This window comes from Aulonocara sp. 'chitande type north' Nkhata Bay, linkage group LG1 (assembly GCF_057382095.1).
Source record: "Aulonocara sp. 'chitande type north' Nkhata Bay isolate Kocher_YH1m ecotype deep benthic linkage group LG1, A_spYH_male_GT1.1, whole genome shotgun sequence".
In the NCBI taxonomy this organism is placed as follows: Eukaryota; Metazoa; Chordata; class Actinopteri; order Cichliformes; family Cichlidae; genus Aulonocara; species Aulonocara sp. 'chitande type north' Nkhata Bay.
The window spans coordinates 2136197-2156592 of record NC_141344.1 but is presented as its reverse complement, the minus strand read 5'-3'; the positions used below and the strand labels follow the sequence as shown (position 1 = coordinate 2156592).

Sequence of the window (20396 nt, the reverse complement as noted above, 5' to 3'; positions counted from 1 at the left end):
GGCTCGCCAATGATTTCATGACCTGAACGCCGTTTCCTCAGATGGAGGCAAAGCGTAGCTGCCTGTACTCCTGCAGTGTGCTCGCTTGTCTCTGACATTTTTCTGTCCATGTGCAGAAACGTGTCACCTTTACCACGGTCTCAAACACCGCGGTGCTCTGTAGAAACTATCATCCCAGGAAGCTCTGACTGCAGACGCAATTCTTACGCCACATAAACCTCCCAGCTGTGTCACCTGAGCTCCTTTCATGATCCTCTTGGCTTTCATGCTGAGGTAGAAATCTCCCCACAGGGTTTTCAGTAGCACCTCCTTCTTGATGCCCATCCTCTCGCTGTAGATGTGAGCAAAATGCCGGATGCTGGAAAACAGAATCAGCCTCCATGAACATCCAGAAGCTTTTTTTTTTTTTTTTTTTTTTTTCTTTTCTTCTCTTCAAGGCTAACAGTGACACAGACGTGAACTTTAACCCCGGGCTGATCAGCTGAGCAGAGCTGATCAGCCCGGGGTTAAAGTTGTATTTTATATTGAAATTCATGCAAAGTTATAAATCTGGTCAATGTATTTTACTTTGAAAGGCAAACACTCAGCTGGGTCTGTATTCATGTTACATTTAAGAACGGCGCCATCTGCTGGATGATCTTCCTGAACTGCACCCAGCCCACAGGGTGCACACACAACTCGCCTTACTAAACTAAACTGGTGCTTCTCGCCTGCACTCGCCTGTCCTTCTGGTTTGCATGCACCTTTATTCTGCGTGAGGGTTTTAATGAAGACTCTTCCTGCACTGCTGTATATTATGCTTATATATGCACATCTGCATTAAAGGCTCATGTCTCTCTGCACAGAATAATCTGTAACTCCAACAGCACCGAAGCCTGTGCTCAAACCAAACTGTGGCCCTAAAAGTGACTCCGGTCAGTTAATTTACACCAGCATGAATATCATGGCCTCACGAGCCGGCTGAGCCGCGGCACTGGAGTCTTTCAGTTCATGTTCTGCGTCCTGCAGCCTGCAAACAAAGCTTTGCTCCCTCCGTGAATCGACGCCGCCTCACCTGAAGCCCCAGCTGTCGATGGCGCTGGCAAACACCACGTTTCCCTGGTCGGGAGAAAAGTAGAGGTGGGAGTCATCGACCTCTTCGAGCCCAGCGCTCCAGTCGTAAACCTGGTCTCCGCTCGACTTCTCGCCCTCTTTCTCCTCCTCCTCCTTCCCCGCTCGCTCCTCCAGAACTTTAGATGTGAACAAAGTTCCCGTCACGGCGTTCACCTGCAAGGACAAATCACGGCGGTGCACGAAGCGTACGACTCAGCAGGTGTTGGTTAGAGACGGTAAAACGTGGTTGACAGAGCCGGGTCCTCACCTGTTCCAGGATCTTCTTCAGGTGAGTGTAAGCTTCCTGAGACGTTAGCTTCAGCTCCACCACGAGCCGATCAATCTTATTAATGACCAGAACCGGCCGGATGTTCTCCAGCCACGCCTGCCGCAGCACAACCTGGGTCTGACACACACACACCTGCGTTTGAGAGCTCGTGGTGAAACACCTTAGTTAGAAATCAAGACTGCGTCATAAACACAGAAACTGTACTGAAGTACCAGCAGAGGGCGATAACGACGGTTTGGTTTTATTCACATTTCTTGCTGATCTCAGAGAAGCTCACTTCTGATGACAGCGATACTGAGATGGACTGCTGAGGAGTCCCTGTCAGCATCTGTCAGCCAGCAGGAAAGTGGACCTAACACAGCTGGACTCATGTGATGTCTGAAAGCGGGATGATCAGGATGATGATTGAGGTGTGTGTGTGGGAGAAGGACAAAACGGAACATGTGCAAAAATAGTCGGATATAGTCTGAAAGCTGTCTGTGATGTTTAAATTTAAAGTAACTTATAAGCCGTATGATGACTGTCTCCAGCCACATGTGTAAAACATGACCGGGCAGAACGTTGACGTCCATCTGTCCCTGTACTCAACATGGCGGCTTCACCAAAACTGGCTCCCGCTGCGATCACGGTTCTGCTGATGAAAATGCATCAACTTGTTGGAAGATGTAATTACACACTAACGTGTATTTATGGGCACTTATTCTGTTACATTATGATGATGACCTGAGTGGCTCTGTGAGTATCTCAGGAGGCTGAGGTTCAGCCAATCACAAATCTCCAGTCAAGAATCTAAAACTCGCTCTGGTGGCGGAGAGTCCCAGACTTTTAAGCCCTAAAGGGGATGTGTCCCAAGAGGGTCACGGATAAGAAATCCCTAAGAGGACGTCTTAGGGAAAATCTGGGCCTCTCCACCAACTGCTCTTACAGAAGCTTCTCAGATGAGAGGTGGAACATCTTCAAGAAAGTCCAGACGCTTTTCTTTCTGAGCTCCTTGAACTTCCGAAAACCAAATCCACAGTAAATGACATTTCTCGTCCTTAAAGCGCATCTCTGAAACAGCAAGGTAGCAGGTTTACCTGCGGACACACTCCCTCCACCGCATCGACAACTACAACAGCTCCGTCGCACAGCCGGACGGCGGTGGAAACTTCTGAGGAGAAGTCGACGTGACCCGGAGAGTCGATCAGATTCAGCAAGTACTCCTGATCTCCTGAGACGAGGCACACAAACACAGAACGGCAGTTAGCATCAAACAACACATCAGCGTCCAGCACAGGTGAAGGACGACCACACGGGGGCGTTTTTACAGTTAAATTCTGGAGCCTATCACAGCTGTTATAGGGCGAGAGGCGGGGCACAGCCTGAGCAGGTCGCCACCATCACTGAGGACAACACGCAGACAACCACTCACATTCACAGCTGTGGGCAGTTTAGAATCACCAGTTAACCCACCGCCACTAACTGCATGTGTTTGGACTGTGGGAGAGAACCCACGCACACACGGGGAGAACATGCACTGGATGCAGAAGCGCCCCCTGCACACAGATACATGAGCCAGTCGGACGAACAGCACGGGGTTAGTCCCGAGGTGAAGTGAACCCCGCCGAACAAAGGAGCGTTACCGTGTGAGTAGTGCAGGGAGATGGCGCTGGACTTCATGGTGATTCCTCGGATCTGTTCATCCTCCCGGCTGTCCAGATACCTCAGCTGTGAAGATACAGCAAAGAAGAAAGAGTGAGAAACCTGCTCCGACCTGCCCAAGAAACTGCAGCCAACAGTCACTAACCTTCCCCGCCAGTCGACTGGATATGATGCCATTACTCGCCACTAAGCAGTCCGCCAGAGTAGTTTTACCTGAAAACAGGCAGAAACTTAAAAAAGACATCCTGGCAGAAACCCTCAGGAACAGAATCAGTGTTTAACACTTTTAAATAAATGAATACAGAACATCTGTAAAATGTGAGTGTTAATAAAGCTTCAAAGTCTTGAGTAGTATAGCTGTAATTAGATATGAGAACACAGTGATGCTGCCGATGTCAGTCACTTTATACATCACGCCAAATCCTGCATCCCTGTGTGTGTGTGTGTGTGGGGTGTGGGGGGGGGGCTGCCACTCAGCAGCTGGCTGTAAGTAAATAAAGTGTGCCGAATATTAACTTGGGCACTAACGATTAAAGAGCTCCCCTTCTTCATACTCTACCTGCTAGGCAGTCCCGCCGAACAGCAATTCAGTTAAATCTTCGATCGAGTTTGGCTCGTTGTGCTTGTTTATCCTCCCACAGTGACTCACGTGAGAACTGAGATAAATGCTAAATAACTTTGACCCACCGTGATCAACGTGAGCCAGGATGCACAGGTTCCTGATGTTGGCTGGGTTTCTCTGCAGGGAGATGATCTTCTCCAGGCTGGTGTGTCCCATCGTGAACACCGACAACAAGCCCACCTTCACCTGCTAATGATGTTAGCCACAGCGCCAAAGCACGGACGGACCAACGGTCACCGGTTGGACCTGTCAGATAAGTCCCTGAAACACGGAGTGACGAGAATGAGAGCCGGCAGCGGAGGAGCCGCTAACTCTGCGGCTAACCACCACAAACTCCTCAAAAGAGGAAGAGGAGGAAGAGCACACTTCCGCTCTAAAGCAGCGACGCGACGTCCCGGGAGTCTAAATCAAGCCAAACGCACAAACCGAGCCGTGAAAAGCTCGCATCTTACAAACATGTGGGGGACACCCGACTCGCGTTGTTTTCCCGGAAGTTGATGCTGCACTTTAACCACGCCCATTGGCATACGTCCTAGCTGCGTTCAGGAGCATTTGGGGAAAAAAGAGCTTCGTCCTGGAGCCGCTGAGTTCACGCGCCGCCTCTCAAACCAAGTCAGCATTTAAACGGATGTAAACGTCACGGAGGATGTATGGAGGGCCAGGAGTGACAAAATGAATTGATTGAATACGCCGTTAAATAATTAATAAATGTTTCGTTTATCAATTCGAATTGGAATTAATTAATTAATTAAATCTTTCAATAATTAATTAAATGCCTATTCATTTAATTTAAAACATTTAATAAATTATTTATTTCTAACTTTTATTGACTCATTTAATTATTTAAAAATGTATTTATTCATTCAGAATTAATTCTGACACTAAATGGAAATTCACCTGAAAAGAAAAAAAAAACCCCTGCTTGCCCCGACCCCCGCCACCAGAAATCTGAGAAATTCCCATTTTTAAATACGACTTTTCCAAAAGTTCTTATATAAAGAACTGATTATGATGTAAAACACAGAATAGGTAGAATAATGCAGAGTCACAGGGATATTTCTAAAATCACTTTTCATTTATTACATAACTGCTTCTTTTATACTGCTGACTACAGACTATTATTATAAACACGGACACAAAACATATCAATGATCAGCGGCTGGAGGCACTTCCTGTGAGTTATCTCGTATGTTGGTGGTGTGTAGATACCAGTTAATATATAATCTGATTTGGGACAATCTGTTTTTTTTAACACACTTCTTGCTCTAACTCACGTATCACCCAGAATGTGTCATGACCCAGCTGATAATGGTTTCAATGATGATAACGGCTAAAAACGTCATAACCAGTGTAAACCATCTAGACTCACCTCTGCAGGCGCCGTTGTAGATATCATAGGAGGGGGGGGCAATAAAATTTAAAAGTGAAGAAGAAGAGCTGGGATTTTTTTTTTTTTTTTTTTTTTTTTTAAAAGCTTCACATTCACCAAACTTTCAGACAGGAGCGGGTCTCTCTTTGTTTCCAACAAAAACGTCTTTTACTCCCAAAACATGATCAGGAATTAGAAGTTTCTATCTCACACACAGAGGGTTGTGAGCCTCTGACACCATGTGTACACCTGTTGATGATGCCTCAAATTGTGCCCCCCCCCCTTTATGTTCCTTTCCCAGTGAAATGTGTAAGTTTCCTTTAAAGCCCCCTTTTCCATAACACACCAGCAAAGATGGTGTGGGCCACTCGCCCTGAAACACCTGAATATCACTTGATGTGGACCCGTGTCTGAGTCAGTGACAAACTCTCATCGCTCTCTGGGAACATTTTTATTTTCAAATGCAAACAAAAAGCAGCTCAGCAGTCATGAAGTGATCAAACCGTCTTTATTCCTTTGCACTGTCACCTGAAGCATATTTATGATTTGTCGCACGTTCTTTCAGCCAAGCTGGACGTCCGCAAGCAGCGCGATGCCGTCACATCCGATTGGCCGTACCGTGCAGTCATCAGCAGCCAGAGAGAAACACTGAACACGTTAATGAGTGGTCTGTCACAACGGAGCAAGAAAACATCACATGCAAATCAAACTAGGCGAGGGGCAGCGAACGCACCACCTGATCAACGTACACAATACGAGTGCTTTATATCCTAAACAGGAGTTAAAAATACAACAGGAAGTAAGAAAATAAAGGCCTCGCACAGTCTACACTCAGAGTACGATATTGCACTTAGAACACAGTATATACAGGACACTGTACAATGCAGCACGTCGGTATGATGACCTGTACAAAGGTAACATGAGCAGACCCCGTCGGTGGAAATCAGTGTGGCGCTGGTGTCTTAGTGTGAGCTGAAATTATTCTACAAAGCTTTGTCACGGCTGAGGATCAGAGGCGGGTTAGAACATCCGTGCTTAGGCAAACTGAAGCTCCACCAGCAGCAGAAACGTGGTATCACCAAAAAACTGCTCATACTGTGTGGCTCTGAGGTTCAGGAAGCATCCCTGTTTACCGATTTAGAAGAACAGCTGTGGTGGGTTATCACAGCTGTGCCCACACAGAAGCTGTACATGAAAGATGGAACGAGCTTCTCCGTCTTAAACCTGCGTTGTTTGTGTTGGCCAGCAGGGGGCGAATCTTCTGGTTGTAAAGTAAATCTGGGTGGAAATGAGCCCACAGTCCACTGATGAGTCCGTGGCCTCGTCACTACTTTGATCTTTCATACTTATTTATTGTATTGATACTTTATAACTGAGGAGCCAGAACCTCACGTCACTACATGTCACGTTAACGAGTCAGTGGGCGGTGTCACGGTGGTGACGTCCATCTTTTGTATACAGTCTGTGTTGTGAAGAGGTTGGGTCGGACGCTCTTCACCTTCAGACTGCTGTGATTTGGGTCCATAAAAAGAAATAAAACTGAATTAAAAATCTGTTTACTTTCTGTAGTCTGGATTTCATGTCGTGTTTTATTTGTGCTGAAGTGAATATTTATTCTATTTCAAGCAGCTTTTTTCATTACTTTTTAATTTTGTTACAGTATTTTACTGGTAAATTATAAAGACGATACTTTCAGTAAGGCTTCATATAAATTCTGTCTTATTTAACTTTATTTTCCTACATCTCGGCTCACTTATGGAGACATTTCTGCTGGACTGAATCGACTTGTTTAAAAAAAAATGTTGTAATAAGTAAAGACTGAACCACGGCTTAGATCAGTAAAGAAATCAAACAAGCACCGAACACTGAAGCTCATCCCAGAAACAAGTGCAGGATTTTAAAGGCAATGCTTTAAAATGATTTCATGTTCAAAGAAAACAAGAATTCAGTGTCAGTCGAACTCATCAGGATGGAAAAGCTGGGAAACTTGGACTCTGGTGAAGGAATGAGCAGCTGAGGCACGGCGACACCGATGTAACGGCAGGGCCCGATTAAAGGACCGCTCCAGTTTCTTAGCAGCCGAGTCAGTTTTGACCCTCGCGTCTCGCTCGGACACCGTCCGTGTCACTCGTCCGGCTTCATTAACGTTCACAGAAACGACGCCGGGAGCAGAAACGACCCGAGCTGTAACAAACTGGAACTTCCTTTTTTCTGTTTTTAACTGTGTCGTTTTATAAAAACATTTTTGAAGAATTGCACAAATAAATAAAGAGATCAGAGACAGAAAAGCGCGACGCTGCAGAGGCGTCACGTGCTGCTGGCAGACCGACCGTCTCGTTGACAAGAAAACACGCTTCTTTAAATCTCACGGGAAACTAGCTGTCTGTGTAGGAAAATCACAAACTTTATTTGATCCACATAGTGAACACTTGTCTTCATGTTACAGTTTAGTCCAGATCAGAAAGTCAAGCCCGCTCGTCCTGTCGTCAGATTTCCTTTCAGTTTGTGAAAGATTCACGCTGAAGCTCGTTGGGGTCGGCGTGCACTCACGGGCTGTCCGTCTTAGTCTTTGCTCAGGCTCCCGCCTCCTGTAGACCCATCTGTGTGTGCGTGTGTGTGTGCGTGTGTGTGCGTGCGGTTAAAACCTTCCACCGCCACTAGGTGGAGTCAACGCCACGCAGGCATGAGCTGCAGCATCTCTGTTTGTACGTGTCCACATGGCACAGCCTCAGCCTCCTCACCACACTGCAGTACTGGGTGGTGTCCTCGCATTCACCTGCAGGAAGAAGCACGATGAACACCTCATCTCACATTTAGCACCGTGAAAAACATTACAGGTGTGTTTCTGGAGGTTTTAGGTTTTCGATGGTGCAGATTTCACGGTTCTCCAAACGACAGGGAGGCCGTGCGTGCCCACAGACTCCTCCTTATCTTGTTTTGCTATAAGTTGTGACCACCGTGCCTCACAACACTCTGAACAGAAGTTTGGATCCTTCTCACGTTAAACACGGTGCATCTTTTTAAGGACACAAACTCCAACACCTGACTCGCTCTAAGTCACACTGAATAAAACATTAAGCCCATCCACCCATTTTCTTCTGACGGGCCGACGGGGCTGACGCAGTCTGCACCCAACCTAACGCCACCACCTGCATGAGGCGATCGATACGTGTCGATATCGAGCGAAGCTCAAAAACAGGAAGGTTTTTCATTTTTCTGAACGTTAGCGGGTGAAAATGACGGGCTGAGGGCAGCTGTGAGTTTTCTGACACTGACATCACCTCGTGAGCCGCTGACAGCGCGGCCCGCGTCCAGGATGTCGTGACGTACGAGGAGCGCCGCCGCCGGTGATTAAAATGAAGCATTTAACATTTACTGATTGTCATTCAGAGCTGCTGGTTTGCTCCAATCAGCCTGACTGTGCAGCGCCCGAAGCCCACAAAGGTGAAATTCATCTGCATAAACTTTTACATGAAACTTTAAGAAACCTTCAGGGTTTTTTAGCGGTTTGAATAAAACAAGTCCAACGTGGCCGATCGCACACGCCACAGGTCAGCTGTAGGTTTACGTATTTAACGGCTTCACCTAAAGAGCGCAGGACGCGGCGCAGACTTACTCCCACAGGTGGCGGTGTTGCAGTGCTGCCAGGTGGAGGGTCGCTGGAGCCAGGCGCAGTGCTGGTCGGCCAGAGTCCGGCCGGTCTTGCTGTGAACGCAGTCCACCCTGCGGGACTGGAAGCCACTCCCACAGACCACGGTGCACGCTCGCCACGCACCGGGACGCCACTGAACATCGCACAGGTCAGAGGAACAGTTGCGCACGGACACCGGTCTGAAAGAGAGACTGGGAGTTATTGATGGGATTGGTGATGAATTCTGATGGTGTCAGTTCTGCTCCGCCTCGGTCGGCGCTACTGGCTTAGAGCTGTGAGCACAACGCCATCCAGCTCTACCTGTGAGGTTTTAATAAATATTTATTCAGTTAGTGGTTGCCATGGGAGCCAAATTAAGCATCCTGCAGGTTAAAGAGAGGTCGCCGTGCTCTGCTGGCCATTTTACAAAGAACGACTCCATCGCTGTACGCAGGAAGTTCTCAGCCTGGAAGCAGAAAGAACACTGGATGTGGTGCAGCTGTTCTCGTGGCCGTAGATGGGCAAACTCCACCTGCTGATCTGCCCGACGCTCGGCAGGAAGAAGAAGAAAACAGGAAGGTAGCAACGGTTCGATCCAGCAGCCGCTTGCCAGCGTGCCCGAGCACATCGTGAGCCAAACTAACGGCAGCGTGTTTAGCTTTACGGGTTTGAGGTCTCTGTAGAAGAGGAGCAGCTCTGATCACATGGTAGGTACTCAGTTTACTTGTTCCTGGTGGCTGATGGACTCCATCATGGCTGCTCTTTGTCAGTGATTCAGCTGGTGGGTGGAGGATTCTGCGGTCTCAGGTTTCGGAGCTCCGCCTCACACTGGGATTGCCCCGAGCGGTCGAGTTCAGGCATCTGACACCGAGGGGATCAGCAGACGGACGGACGATCTGTTGCAGCAAAGAAGCTGACTGTGAGCAAATCTGTCACATCGCCGGCTGATCCGTGTTCCCGCCCTCACATATGGCGGCGAGATGTGAGCAGCGACCGAGAGAACGAGGCTGTGGTTGGTCAGAGTCGCTGCTCCTCCACCTGACTGGGGTGGAGAACAGACCCAGGACACATAATAAGAAGAATACGACGTTCAATAAAAATGCAGTGCTGGTAGATAATAGCGCTCAGTGTATATACTATAACAACACACACCTGCAGACCGACACAGGTAGAAGCCAGAGTGACGCACAGATCGAACAGTTTGGGAACATTTCAGTTGTATGAAAGAGTCATTTGGTGTCTGAGCGCGTGCGTACCTGCTCCGGAGGTCACAGTCTGTGTAGGAGGAGCCGTTGGCGTGCTGGCAGACGACCGATCTCTTCTGCAGGGTGGTGGTGGGGCCCAAACACCTCCCCGAGCACTAAGATTCAAACAGTCACAGCTGAAGGCGACTTGCCTACACCGTGTCACGTGCACATGTCTGATTAAACGTCTGACTCTACCTTCCCCCACGGACTGGTCACCCAGACGGGGCAGTTATTGGCGGAGCACGGCTCCGTGTCCGCCGGCCGACTCGTCCCCTCGCAGGCGGCCGCCGGCAGCGTTCTCGCCGCACCTCCGGCGTCGAGCTGCTGACACGTGACCCGCCGCTGCTTCTGGCCGGCGCCGCATGAGGCCGAGCACTTTGACCACTCCGACACCGACCATCTGACACGAAGACAGCGACACACGAAGCACACAAACGCAATAAAAAGCTTCAAATGAAACTCCGTCCAAACATTTCGTCTCTTCCTGGAAAGAAGAATCTGTCAAAGCTGCGCTCGTCTCGTTTTAACTCCTCTCAGGCTCCTCCCGAGGAAACCAGGGGTGACAAACTACAGGAAAAGGCGGAACGATGGGAATCCTGAGGCTGTTATGCTGCCATCTTTGCTGGCACAGTCCAGGTCCTCTTAAGAGGAAATGTCACTGAAGAAATGTATTCATAGATAAAAATAGATAAAAATCACAAAGTGCTTCACAATAAAACCAGAAATCTGAATAAAACAATGAAAATTTATTAAAAGCTCGTTTGTATAGAAATGTCTTCAGCAGAGTCTGCACAGCGTGGAGACGACAGAGGACAAGTCCACAGCCTCAGTGCCTGAAAAGGTTTGACCAACAGTGACCTCTGACCTGAAGATCTGACCCTGCTGGGGAAGAAGCAGGTCAGAGATTCACTGGGGAGCTTCACCATGTAGAGCTCGAAAAGCTCAAACTAAGATGTTAAAGTGAAACCTAAAATGTAGAAGCCTAAACTTCCTGTTAGTGGCGTCCCATAGAGCAGGTTTGTTGTAAAAAGAGCCTTACAGCCACCTCAGGTCTGCCTTTGACACCTGCAGTCTGAGCGAAGTTTGTTTCTTAGACGATAAAAACATGGAGTGATTCTCAACCGACGCTGAGCGTCAAATATGGCGCCCAAATTTCTGAGACTCGATTGAACAGAAGAGCCTGAAAAACCGACACGCTGCTTAATTTCTGAAATTGCGTAAACGGGAACAAGCTGTCGTGTCCTGATGGCAGCGATGCTCCACGATTAACTGTGTAACTGAGTAACTGTGGGAAGAGCACTCGGCTCCTCCATCAGACCAAACGAGGAGTATTTTTATTTTATTCTTTTGGAAGAATGATTTCCATCCAACCCGTGACCACAGACTTGCCAAAGAGCACTAAAGCTTGAGGTGAGATGAATTACAATGCCCCCCCCCGGACTGAAATCTCCACCCATGCTTGTAGCTGTAAACACAGAGCTCCGTCAGCCTGCAGCACTACAGTTGCATCCCGAGCCGAGCTAACAGCGGGTCATTTGTGTTGCATTAGCGAGTGAAGCTGACTCAGTGTGTGGCAGCAGAGCCGGAGGGGGGGCTGACTGATGGGCTGTAAAGGCAGGTAAAGGCAGGCTGGCAGGGCTGGCAGCAGCGGGGGGGACTCGGGGTGAGCAGATTCTGCTGAGAGTTACACTTCTGCTGCTCTCGGTGATTCATTAGCGGCCGACCCTCTGCTCATCAAAGTCGGCGTGCGAAGGAGCTGACGCACCGCGGGCACGAAACTCAGAGCGGGAAAGGAAAAATGTCAGTCAGTCGGCAGCTTTATGCTATAATCTGTCAATATCGCGGCGGCGCTCACAGGAAGCGCTGCTCTCGCTTGTTTTTGAAGAAGTTCCTTTAATAAAACACGTCGGCAGGTGACAGGAGAGGCTACGGCTCGAATGTGATTAAAGCTGTTTGAACATCGTCTGCTTACAAAACAGCTAACACCTCGGACACCTGCCCACATTAGTGCCCTGCTCCCCAGCACTGGACGCTTGATGGGCGGAGCCACTAGACAGGTACCCTCCCTCTCTGACAAACGCTGAGCTGCACCCGACCGACCGAGAGAACGCCGCACGCGGGCGGTTCTCCTGGATTTGCCAGAACAGCGAACCGTCTTCTTTTCAGATCAACGATTCATTTTCAGAAGTTTTGGGAGGAGCTGCCTTGTGCTGGACACGCCCCCAAAAAGAGAAACGAAGCTTAGACAGTAACTTCCATCATTCCTTGAAATGCAGCTCGACGCCAGCAGGACGGACTGCACAGCTGGTTAACGCGCTCGGCGTCCACGCTCAGGTGAACATGGCGATCGAGCGTACCTGGGGGGGCAGGCCTGTCTGTTGCAGGGGACCGGGGACGTGACGGGTTTCGGTACGCGCTGACACATGTCGGGGTGAACGTCCTTTCCGTCCAGAGAGACGCATCGGATCCGCCGCAGCCACGTCCCTCCGCTCCCGCAGGAAGTGCTGCAAGTGGTCCAGCCCCCGAATCTCCAGCCAAACTCTGCAGAACGAAAGAGGAAACATGGAGATGCATGAGATCCACAATCGAACGAGTATTCTGTAAATCAGCAGAAGCTTCTGGGCTCTCAGTGACGGTCAGTCGGTTTGTATGAGGAGAGATGTGGCCGCCATGATGTCACCATTGGTCACTTCCTGTTAGCCCCCGTGTACAGCAGGGGGCAGCAGTCCAATAAAACCAGAGCTCAACACATTTTACTTTAGTTGTTATCCAACATGGATAACGTGTCACAGCTGAAATAAACTGACTTTAGTGAATGAAGCTGCTTTTGACTCAGCAACACCAGCGTCCTGCTAACTGCGTGCTGATTGGTCGGTTAGGGCTTTAGGACAGGATGTTCTCTGCTTCCAAAGATAACTCCAGCAAACAGCAGCGTCGCTAAAGCGCCTCATGGTGCTGTGACGTAAACTAGAATCTAGAATTCCAGCTACCTTTGAACCCTCTTATCACAAAATCCCCAGAAGAAAGATTTTTACTCCAAATTGAGATTTTAGCTCTACAGCGCCAAACCTGTAGCCCCACCCACAGTTATCCCTCTTTAATCGGCCTTTCTGACTCCAACAGACTGCAGACCAACGACTGAGACCAGAAACTCATCAGCAAAGATCAAATCAAAGCTCAGCAGAGCGGCCTCCGACCTGCTTCTTTGCCCCCTGCTGGACGGTAGAAGGAATGCAGCTTTAAGCCACTTTGCACCGTCTGTGCGTCTCAGACACAAACGCTAAATCTATTCAAACTCATCCACCGGTTCCCATCAGACTGACATCAGACGCTCCACAGAATACGTGACAGCTCAAAGGTCGGTGAAATCGACTTCTGATCTATACATTTATTGATTTATAGACTCTGTGCTGGACTGCATCATCTGCATGCAGAGGCGATCTCTTCGCTGACAGCTGTTCCAAATGGCAGAGCCGTGCCTCGTTATCCACACGGCCGCAGTTTGAAGGGAAGACTGTAGAAGCTACAGGCCAAACCGGGACGGGGCTCGGAGGAATGCCACAGCATCCCGTCACAGTAAGATTTGGCAGCGGTGACAGAGGATGCAAAGCCTGAGCGGCGGCGTCAAACACCACCCTGAGACGTTAACGTGTCGCGCACGCGCCTGCACAGATTCTCAATGTTTAATTTCAGATGCTGAAACGGCCACAGTGGAGGCAGGGAGACGTCCGAGGCAGAGGAAGGGACGGTGTCACAGAGACAAAGAAGCGGCGTGCAGATGGAGCCGCTTCATTCCTGCAGAGCTGGGCTGGACCTGAATAATCGTGTGGGTCATTCATCGTTTCTTTGATAGAAATGATGCTCAGTTTGTTCCCACATGAGATTTTTCCACTCTGGAGAGCCAAATAAAGTCAGGCCGTGTGACGCCAGCTCGGCGCTGACACCGGCAGCTTCCAGAGATGAAACACCTCATCCACCCGGGACGTTCCCTCCCCTCAGCGTTCCCCGGATGCTCCACTTGTCTCGAGGAGACGTTTCCACAAACCGCTTTTTGTTTTTAATGTATTTACTTTAACTAAGCTTCACACTTTAAGCAGCTTTTGGATTCTCGTCCTCTCAGACGCATTAAGCACTCCTCGCCACCCACGCACGAATTAGGAGACGCGCTTCCTGCCATTTATCGCTCACTCGGTCCAATTATCATTCGTCTCATGACTTCCAGCTCGCTCTGTTTGCCTGTGTTTACCTTCCTCTCCAGAACTACTGACATCATTTGCTGAGTTTATTCATGCAGATGCAGCTTCAGCATCAGCGAGACCGTAAAAATGTTTTCAAGCACATAATAAAAATTCAGTTAGATCATAACAATCTGAGAAGAGTCGTGGAAACACTCAGGAAAGGAGCTTCGGTGCTTCCTTTACCGCCTGCTTTAACGGTGGAGAGGTTTTCCAGCTTCAGGAACCACGTCACCGTCGTCCACGCTCACATTATGAACACGCCCTCTCGCTTCAGACTTTATGACATTTTCCATGGAGCTTAAGCTGCAGCCCTGTTGCTTCCAGACCAACCTGATCACTGCATATCATGATATTCATGTACATTAGATAGCCGCTGATATGAGACATGCACAGTATAGTAACCCTGCATTTTGAAAACTTCCCGTCCTGGGAAAGCGTCCCTGTCCACTGTCTGTGTCCACAGGCAGGCGGCGTAAACACTCACCTTCGCTGTGAACGTATATCCAGGCTGACAGGATTTGCCTGGTGCTGTTGATGAAGGTCTGGCATCTGTAGCGGCCCGCGAACTTCCCCTGGAGCGTGCTGACTTCCAGCACACGACCCCCCACCAGCATCCTGTGCTGCAGACCCTGACCCGGACCGGGATCTGGGGAGTGAGCCGGAGCCGAAACCTCCTTCAGGGTCCGGTTGTTGTACTCCCAGCGCACAGGCGGTTTGTGGTCGGAAACCACCGGACAGCCTGCGACAGGCAGGAGCAGAAAGAATGTATGTCTTTAAAACTATAACGCTGAAAATGCTAAACAGGAACTCCATCAAGTTCAGACACTAATGCAGCGCTAATGGATGAAAGAAATCCATCTGAGGGGAGCGCGCTGCTTAATGTGAGAGCAGCTCAGCGATGGGAGGCGGCTCGACCTTGTTATTCAGCAGACTCAGACCGGAGCTGTGACTGAGATCTTCTCCTTAACTTTAAATCCGATAAAATCTAAAGTCAAAGACGATTTTATTCTGACACTGAACCAGTTTTCAGTTCTTTTAATAAAAGCCTGTGAAGCCACCTTTCCAAACCCTTTATATTAACAAACAGCAAATCCAATCCGTCTGAGGATGTCGTGGTTTTGTCTGCTATATTTATCTGGTCATCACATTAAAGGTCAGTCTGCGGCTCCGGGCACAGGATGTTGTCTTCGTTGGTTATCATGTGAGAAACCGGCCGTGACTGTGACAGCAGAGGTGAGTAAAGCGTACCTATGCGCAGGACGTCTCCAGGTTTGATGAAGACGCTCGTGCCGCGCCGTGACGCCATGAGGACTCTCCTCCTGCTCAGCTCCTGAGACGCTGGAAGCACCCGGCTCCCTCCGGCTGGATCTGCACACACAAACGTTACTCCACGTGACCCAACGCGAGCGATTATGGCGAGAGGTCGGCTTTATGTGGGAACCCACCGTGGACCTTCAGGACTGTGGAGGCGGTCGACTTTCCTATGGCGTTGGTGGCGGCGCAGGAGTAGGTGCCCTGGTTGTGCACGGAAACGTTTCGGATCCACAGCGAGCCAGACGGCAGGGAGACGGCGCCGGCGTCCAACAGCCCGTCCTTCCTGTGCCACAGCACCGTGGGGCGAGGAACACCTGACAGACGGAGAAAGGAGCGTTAAAAATGTAACAACAACAGAACAGGTCAAACATGGTGAGATGAATCCTGACGCTGCAGGGAATTTGGAGGAAGAAGAACGTGTTGCTTCCTGTTTAAAGGGAGTTTTTCTTTCCCGCTGCTGCCAAAGCTCCTCTGATTGCTGTATTACATGGTCTTCCTCTGAATTTTATTACAAATGCCATTCAATCAAACTATTTGGACGGCGTTTGACTGATGCAGTATTTGTCATGACGAGGACGAGCTGGCGACACAGTTATGGAGTCAGGATGTAGAGAAACACTGTTGCTCTGTCAGCCTTTTCAAACACCCCCAAATAAATGTAGGCAGAAATAATTAGCATGCAGTAATTAAAGCAGTACTTCTGTTTACTTGTGAAAATTAGAAGCATAAACGAGTCATGAAATGTTAATTTTATGCACAGAACATATATACGGCATATTAAGGTGACATACTTAAAGGGTCTGGAGTCCCAGCTGAGACGAGCAGAGACAGATAATTGTTGTTCCTGAGCATGAACGGAGACGGGGAAGGAAAAATGTTGATTTAGCCTGAAACACGTGTGTCACGTGCAGAGATACACAGCTCCTGCAGAGCTGCAGCTCAGCAAGAGCAGGTTGTCCCACACTTTGAGCCGCATGTACAGGAAGTCTCTGAGAACTCTGTGACCACACCCACCTTTGAGTGGCACGCCGACCTGCAGCTCACACTGAGGCTGAGCCGGAATTAACTGACGATGATGATGATGATGGTTCTCAGCTGCAGGTTGGACTGTTCAGGTCCAGTTGGAGAAATTTTCTGGAAGGAGTCGAGCGGGAGATTGACGGACAGATCGATGCGGCGTCTGCTGTCACGTTGCTGATTTGTTTTCCTGAGTCTGACGGTGAAGCTGTCGACTGATTGGTCAGCCTACGCTCCCACTCGCACCTTAAATGATCTGACACTCTGGGTGGAAACTGACAGAAAAAAGCTCGAGGACAGAAGCGGCAGAGACCAACTTCCTGTGACGAGCGCCTGGCCGAGGAGCTGCTGCGCCTCCAAAAGGAGCCAGCTGAGGCGGTTCAGCCATCTGACAAGGATACCTCCTGGAGGTGAGACACTCATGTCTCCCAGCTGGCTTGGGAACATTGGGAACATTGGGAAATGTCCCACTGGAGGAGGTGGCTGGGTATCTCTGCTTACACTGCCGCCCTGTCACCCAGGTGGTTGGGAGAAGATGAGTGAACACTGCTTGTTGCAGAATCAGGATCATGAAAATAAGAGTGTTTGTCTGGGAATCTTCCAGCTACAAGCTAAAGGAGCAAACCTCTGATGGAACGAAGGAACTGCAGCTTGGCTCACAGCTCTTTAACTCTCGTGTGTCTTCATTAGAGTCAGTGTGGACAAAGGCAGGAGGCAGCTCAGACCGTGTGCACCGGATAACTGGTCGAACAGGATTTCAGCTTCCAGCTGTCTTTCTGCAGCAGCAGCGTACGAGCTGATCAGGACTTGGACACAGCTCAGAGTTTAGTCTCTCAGCACTTCATATATTGAGGTGAGTGAGGTGAGGCGTCCAAACGTGACTCTCACTCTTAGATCAGACAGCTATGAACACCCAGCTGCCAACAGGAGAATGCTCTGATTTTCCAAGATGTCACTCTCCATTACAGACTTCACTTCACCCAATCAGATGAAAAATTACTTTCAATCTGGTTTATCTCACCGCTTCAGCCTGCTGACACACACACACACACACACACACACACACACACACACACACACACACACACACACACACACACACACACACAGCTGATATCATGTCAGCTCTCAGTGCAGTAACCTTTTGTAACCAGCTCCACATAAACTGTTTGATCAGATGTTTTCATCACTCTGTGATTGGATGAGATGAGAGAAGCAGCAGTCAGTGTGTATACATTTAGATGAGTGTGTGTGTGTGTGTGTGTGTGTGTGTGTGTGTGTGTGTTACTGATGTTGTGGGGACCTAAATCTGTGTCTGCAGGCTTTTATGAGGACGTTTGTTATCTGCACAGGAAGTAAACCTTTGCGTCTTTCTGCTTTGTCTGTGGTGGTGAGACGAGAGGCGGAGCCTGCTGTGCGTTCACGTTTCTGCTTCATGCACAGACTTCACACACAATAACATAACAACATCGTTTTATAGATACAGCAGACCATCTTTTTCATTGAATTATGTGCTGTAGATGCTAAATAAAGGCCAAGAAAACAGGACGCCGGGGTTTTTGAGATTGGATATGCAGACCTTTGATTTGTGTGGTATCGTGACCTACCACTGACGGGACAGTCCACAGTGAGGTTGGCGCCTGGACGAATGCTGATTTGTCCTCCGACAGTGGCTGTCAAGCTGTGGCCCAGCATCCCCCCGTGGTCTGACACGTTCCTCCAGGACACCGCGATGGCCGGAGGCTCTGAAGATTCACACAAACTGCATCAGCCACTGAGCTCCCATCACATCCTCCCGTACCCTTAATGACAGTATATATCAATAAAGTCGTGATTCGACAACCATTAGAAGAGTCTCCAGGTTTTTCCAAGGATACCTAGATGAGCAGAGACCACGACTAACCTCTGATGTAAAAACATCTATTTTGCCTCAAATATCCCAGAAACTCCTCATTTCTGAAAAGACGTTCATCAGTTACTTCTAGTCGGCTTTCGAGGGTAAAGAGTCCAGATTTGTGATGAATATCAGACAAACTGTGTCCAGCACTGCAGCCCGTCCATATAAGTGTGAGACAGTGGTGACAAAGTGAAGTTGTGCTGCATTCAAAGTTCATGGTAAATGACACGGAGGCTGGTTAGACACAGGAAATGACATCACTGTGTCATCGGCATAGAAATGACATTTTGCACTTTTGGGTTTAATCACTCACTTTCCTCAGAGAGTAACTGTAGCGTCCGCGTGGAAGTTCAGTGAATTCATTATTAGACCCGATCGCCTTGTGTCAAAATGCAAAATAAACTCACCCGCTGTTTAAATTACAACATCGAACACAGAAACTGCACATTCAATATTATTTCCTGTTAACCTTCTGATTGTCTGGACATAAACAGAATAAGAAAATATCAGAAAGTGATTCAACTGTTATTTCTTGTGCCAACAGATCAGCTTCCCGAACTTCAGGCTGATTATTTTGCGATCAGTGCTGCAGCTTTACTGGATACAAACATTCGTGAATGAACATGAATCAATCTGGAAGAATACCCCCCCACCCCCCCCCCCCCAAAAAAAGCTAAAAAAATTAGTTTGTGATTCCAGGACTGTATAAATCATTAAACCCCACCACCCGGGTTTGTTTGCAGTCATGGAGCAGGCTGAGACGGAGCCACAGCGTTGTGTTCCTGTAGATCGCAAGTGGAAAATAATCCCTCACACACGACACCAGTGGAAAAGAAGAACTGGGTTCATGTTGTGAACAAACACAGCTGTTCCACACTCTTTTCTGCAGGCTGAGTAAGACGGTGAAATCTGTAAACGTATATATTTATAAATCCATTTATTACCGCGCGCTCACAGACAAAGCAGGCCGGGATTGATATTCATCAACATAGTTAAGAAAAGCCACGAGGGAAATTACAAAACCTCCACTGGAACTGGAGAAGATGTGCATACAAATGCAACCTTACGTGAGACGAGTGAACTGCAACAAAGAGCACACCTGCCAGCAGCAGCTGGGAAGCCTCCGAGTCTGAGCCCAGCGCGTTGGCAGCGGCGCACCTGTACTGGCCTCTGTCAGACGCTCGGAGCTGCAGGATGTGGAGGCCCGCTCGATCCCAGGACACCCTGCGGACACACGAGGAAAACATTTTTACTTTTTACCCAACTCATCCCAACAAGGAGAACACGGCTTCCTCATATTCTAGTACTTCTTTCAAAGTGGGGCAGCTAAAACGGGCGAAGAGTCCCCGCTGAGGGACTGGTGAATAATTTTGGATACAGAGGAACTTTGTTGAGCTGTAGATGAGGAGATCATCACCCAAACACAGAGAAACACAAGGAAGAAACTGCAAGTGCTATTTTATTGTTCACAGAAGAAGCCTGTAGCTCTCTAACATTTTAAACCTGACGTTTTGGTTTTTTTTGCAAAGCCAGGTGTCGTTATATTAACACAAACGTCGCACCTTTGTTCCCCCTCCTGCCCACAACCTCAGAGTGATGTCACACCTTGAATATGCCATCAGAATATAATCGCTGTCAGAGAATGTAACATTTTAACAAGTGTAAATGTAACAAATGGCTGAGGCGGCGCACACAAACAGACTGAGCTGTGCAGACAACTTCTTTTATTATTTGTAGCAGCAGGTTAAAAAATCTTTGGTAAAGCAAAGTTTTTCAGGTACCAGGTTCATCTTCTCTTAACAGAAGCAACTACATACAAGAATCACTGAGAGGAGATTCATTAGAGGCTTCGTTATGCAGTAAGAGTCTGTCAGACAGCTGTCAGCTACAACGTGAGGAGATACGAGTGCGTCGCTACGTACAGGTGGCCTTTAGACTAAAACAACACCCCTCCCCTGTAAGGGGAGCAAACAGCACCGGGCCAAAAGAACCAGAGAGCTGTCCACGTCGCCGGGCTCAGCGACGCCCCGTCTTCCAAC

At 48.7% G+C, this 20396-nt stretch overlaps 2 protein-coding genes across 4 annotated transcripts in view; both read right to left on the bottom strand.

Annotated features, from left to right (window-relative positions):
• Positions 1–4284, bottom strand: part of efl1 (elongation factor like GTPase 1) — a 71706-nt gene extending 67422 nt beyond the window's left edge. The window contains exons 1-7 of the mRNA XM_086289964.1: positions 3710–4284; positions 3168–3235; positions 3004–3088; positions 2458–2591; positions 1361–1498; positions 1055–1266; positions 235–358 (exon numbers count right to left, since the gene is read on the bottom strand). Coding sequence (XP_086146090.1) covers positions 235–358; positions 1055–1266; positions 1361–1498; positions 2458–2591; positions 3004–3088; positions 3168–3235; positions 3710–3800 — 852 coding nt within the window. The 5' untranslated portion in view covers positions 3801–4284. The remainder of the gene's footprint in view (positions 1–234; positions 359–1054; positions 1267–1360; positions 1499–2457; positions 2592–3003; positions 3089–3167; positions 3236–3709) is intronic.
• A 3111-nt stretch (positions 4285–7395) lies between these two features.
• adamtsl3 (ADAMTS-like 3) overlaps positions 7396–20396 on the bottom strand; it is a 210193-nt gene continuing 197192 nt past the window's right edge. The window contains exons 23-32 of one of the 3 annotated variants that reach the window (XM_086289669.1): positions 19457–19581; positions 18068–18205; positions 15575–15757; positions 15378–15497; positions 14614–14868; positions 12249–12432; positions 10087–10291; positions 9901–10004; positions 8630–8844; positions 7396–7789 (exon numbers count right to left, since the gene is read on the bottom strand). In XM_086289669.1, coding sequence (XP_086145795.1) covers positions 7671–7789; positions 8630–8844; positions 9901–10004; positions 10087–10291; positions 12249–12432; positions 14614–14868; positions 15378–15497; positions 15575–15757; positions 18068–18205; positions 19457–19581 — 1648 coding nt within the window. In that variant the 3' untranslated portion in view covers positions 7396–7670. The remainder of the gene's footprint in view (positions 7790–8629; positions 8845–9900; positions 10005–10086; positions 10292–12248; positions 12433–14613; positions 14869–15377; positions 15498–15574; positions 15758–18067; positions 18206–19456; positions 19582–20396) is intronic. The other 2 variants (XM_086289753.1, XM_086289837.1) reach the window with 2 other exon arrangements.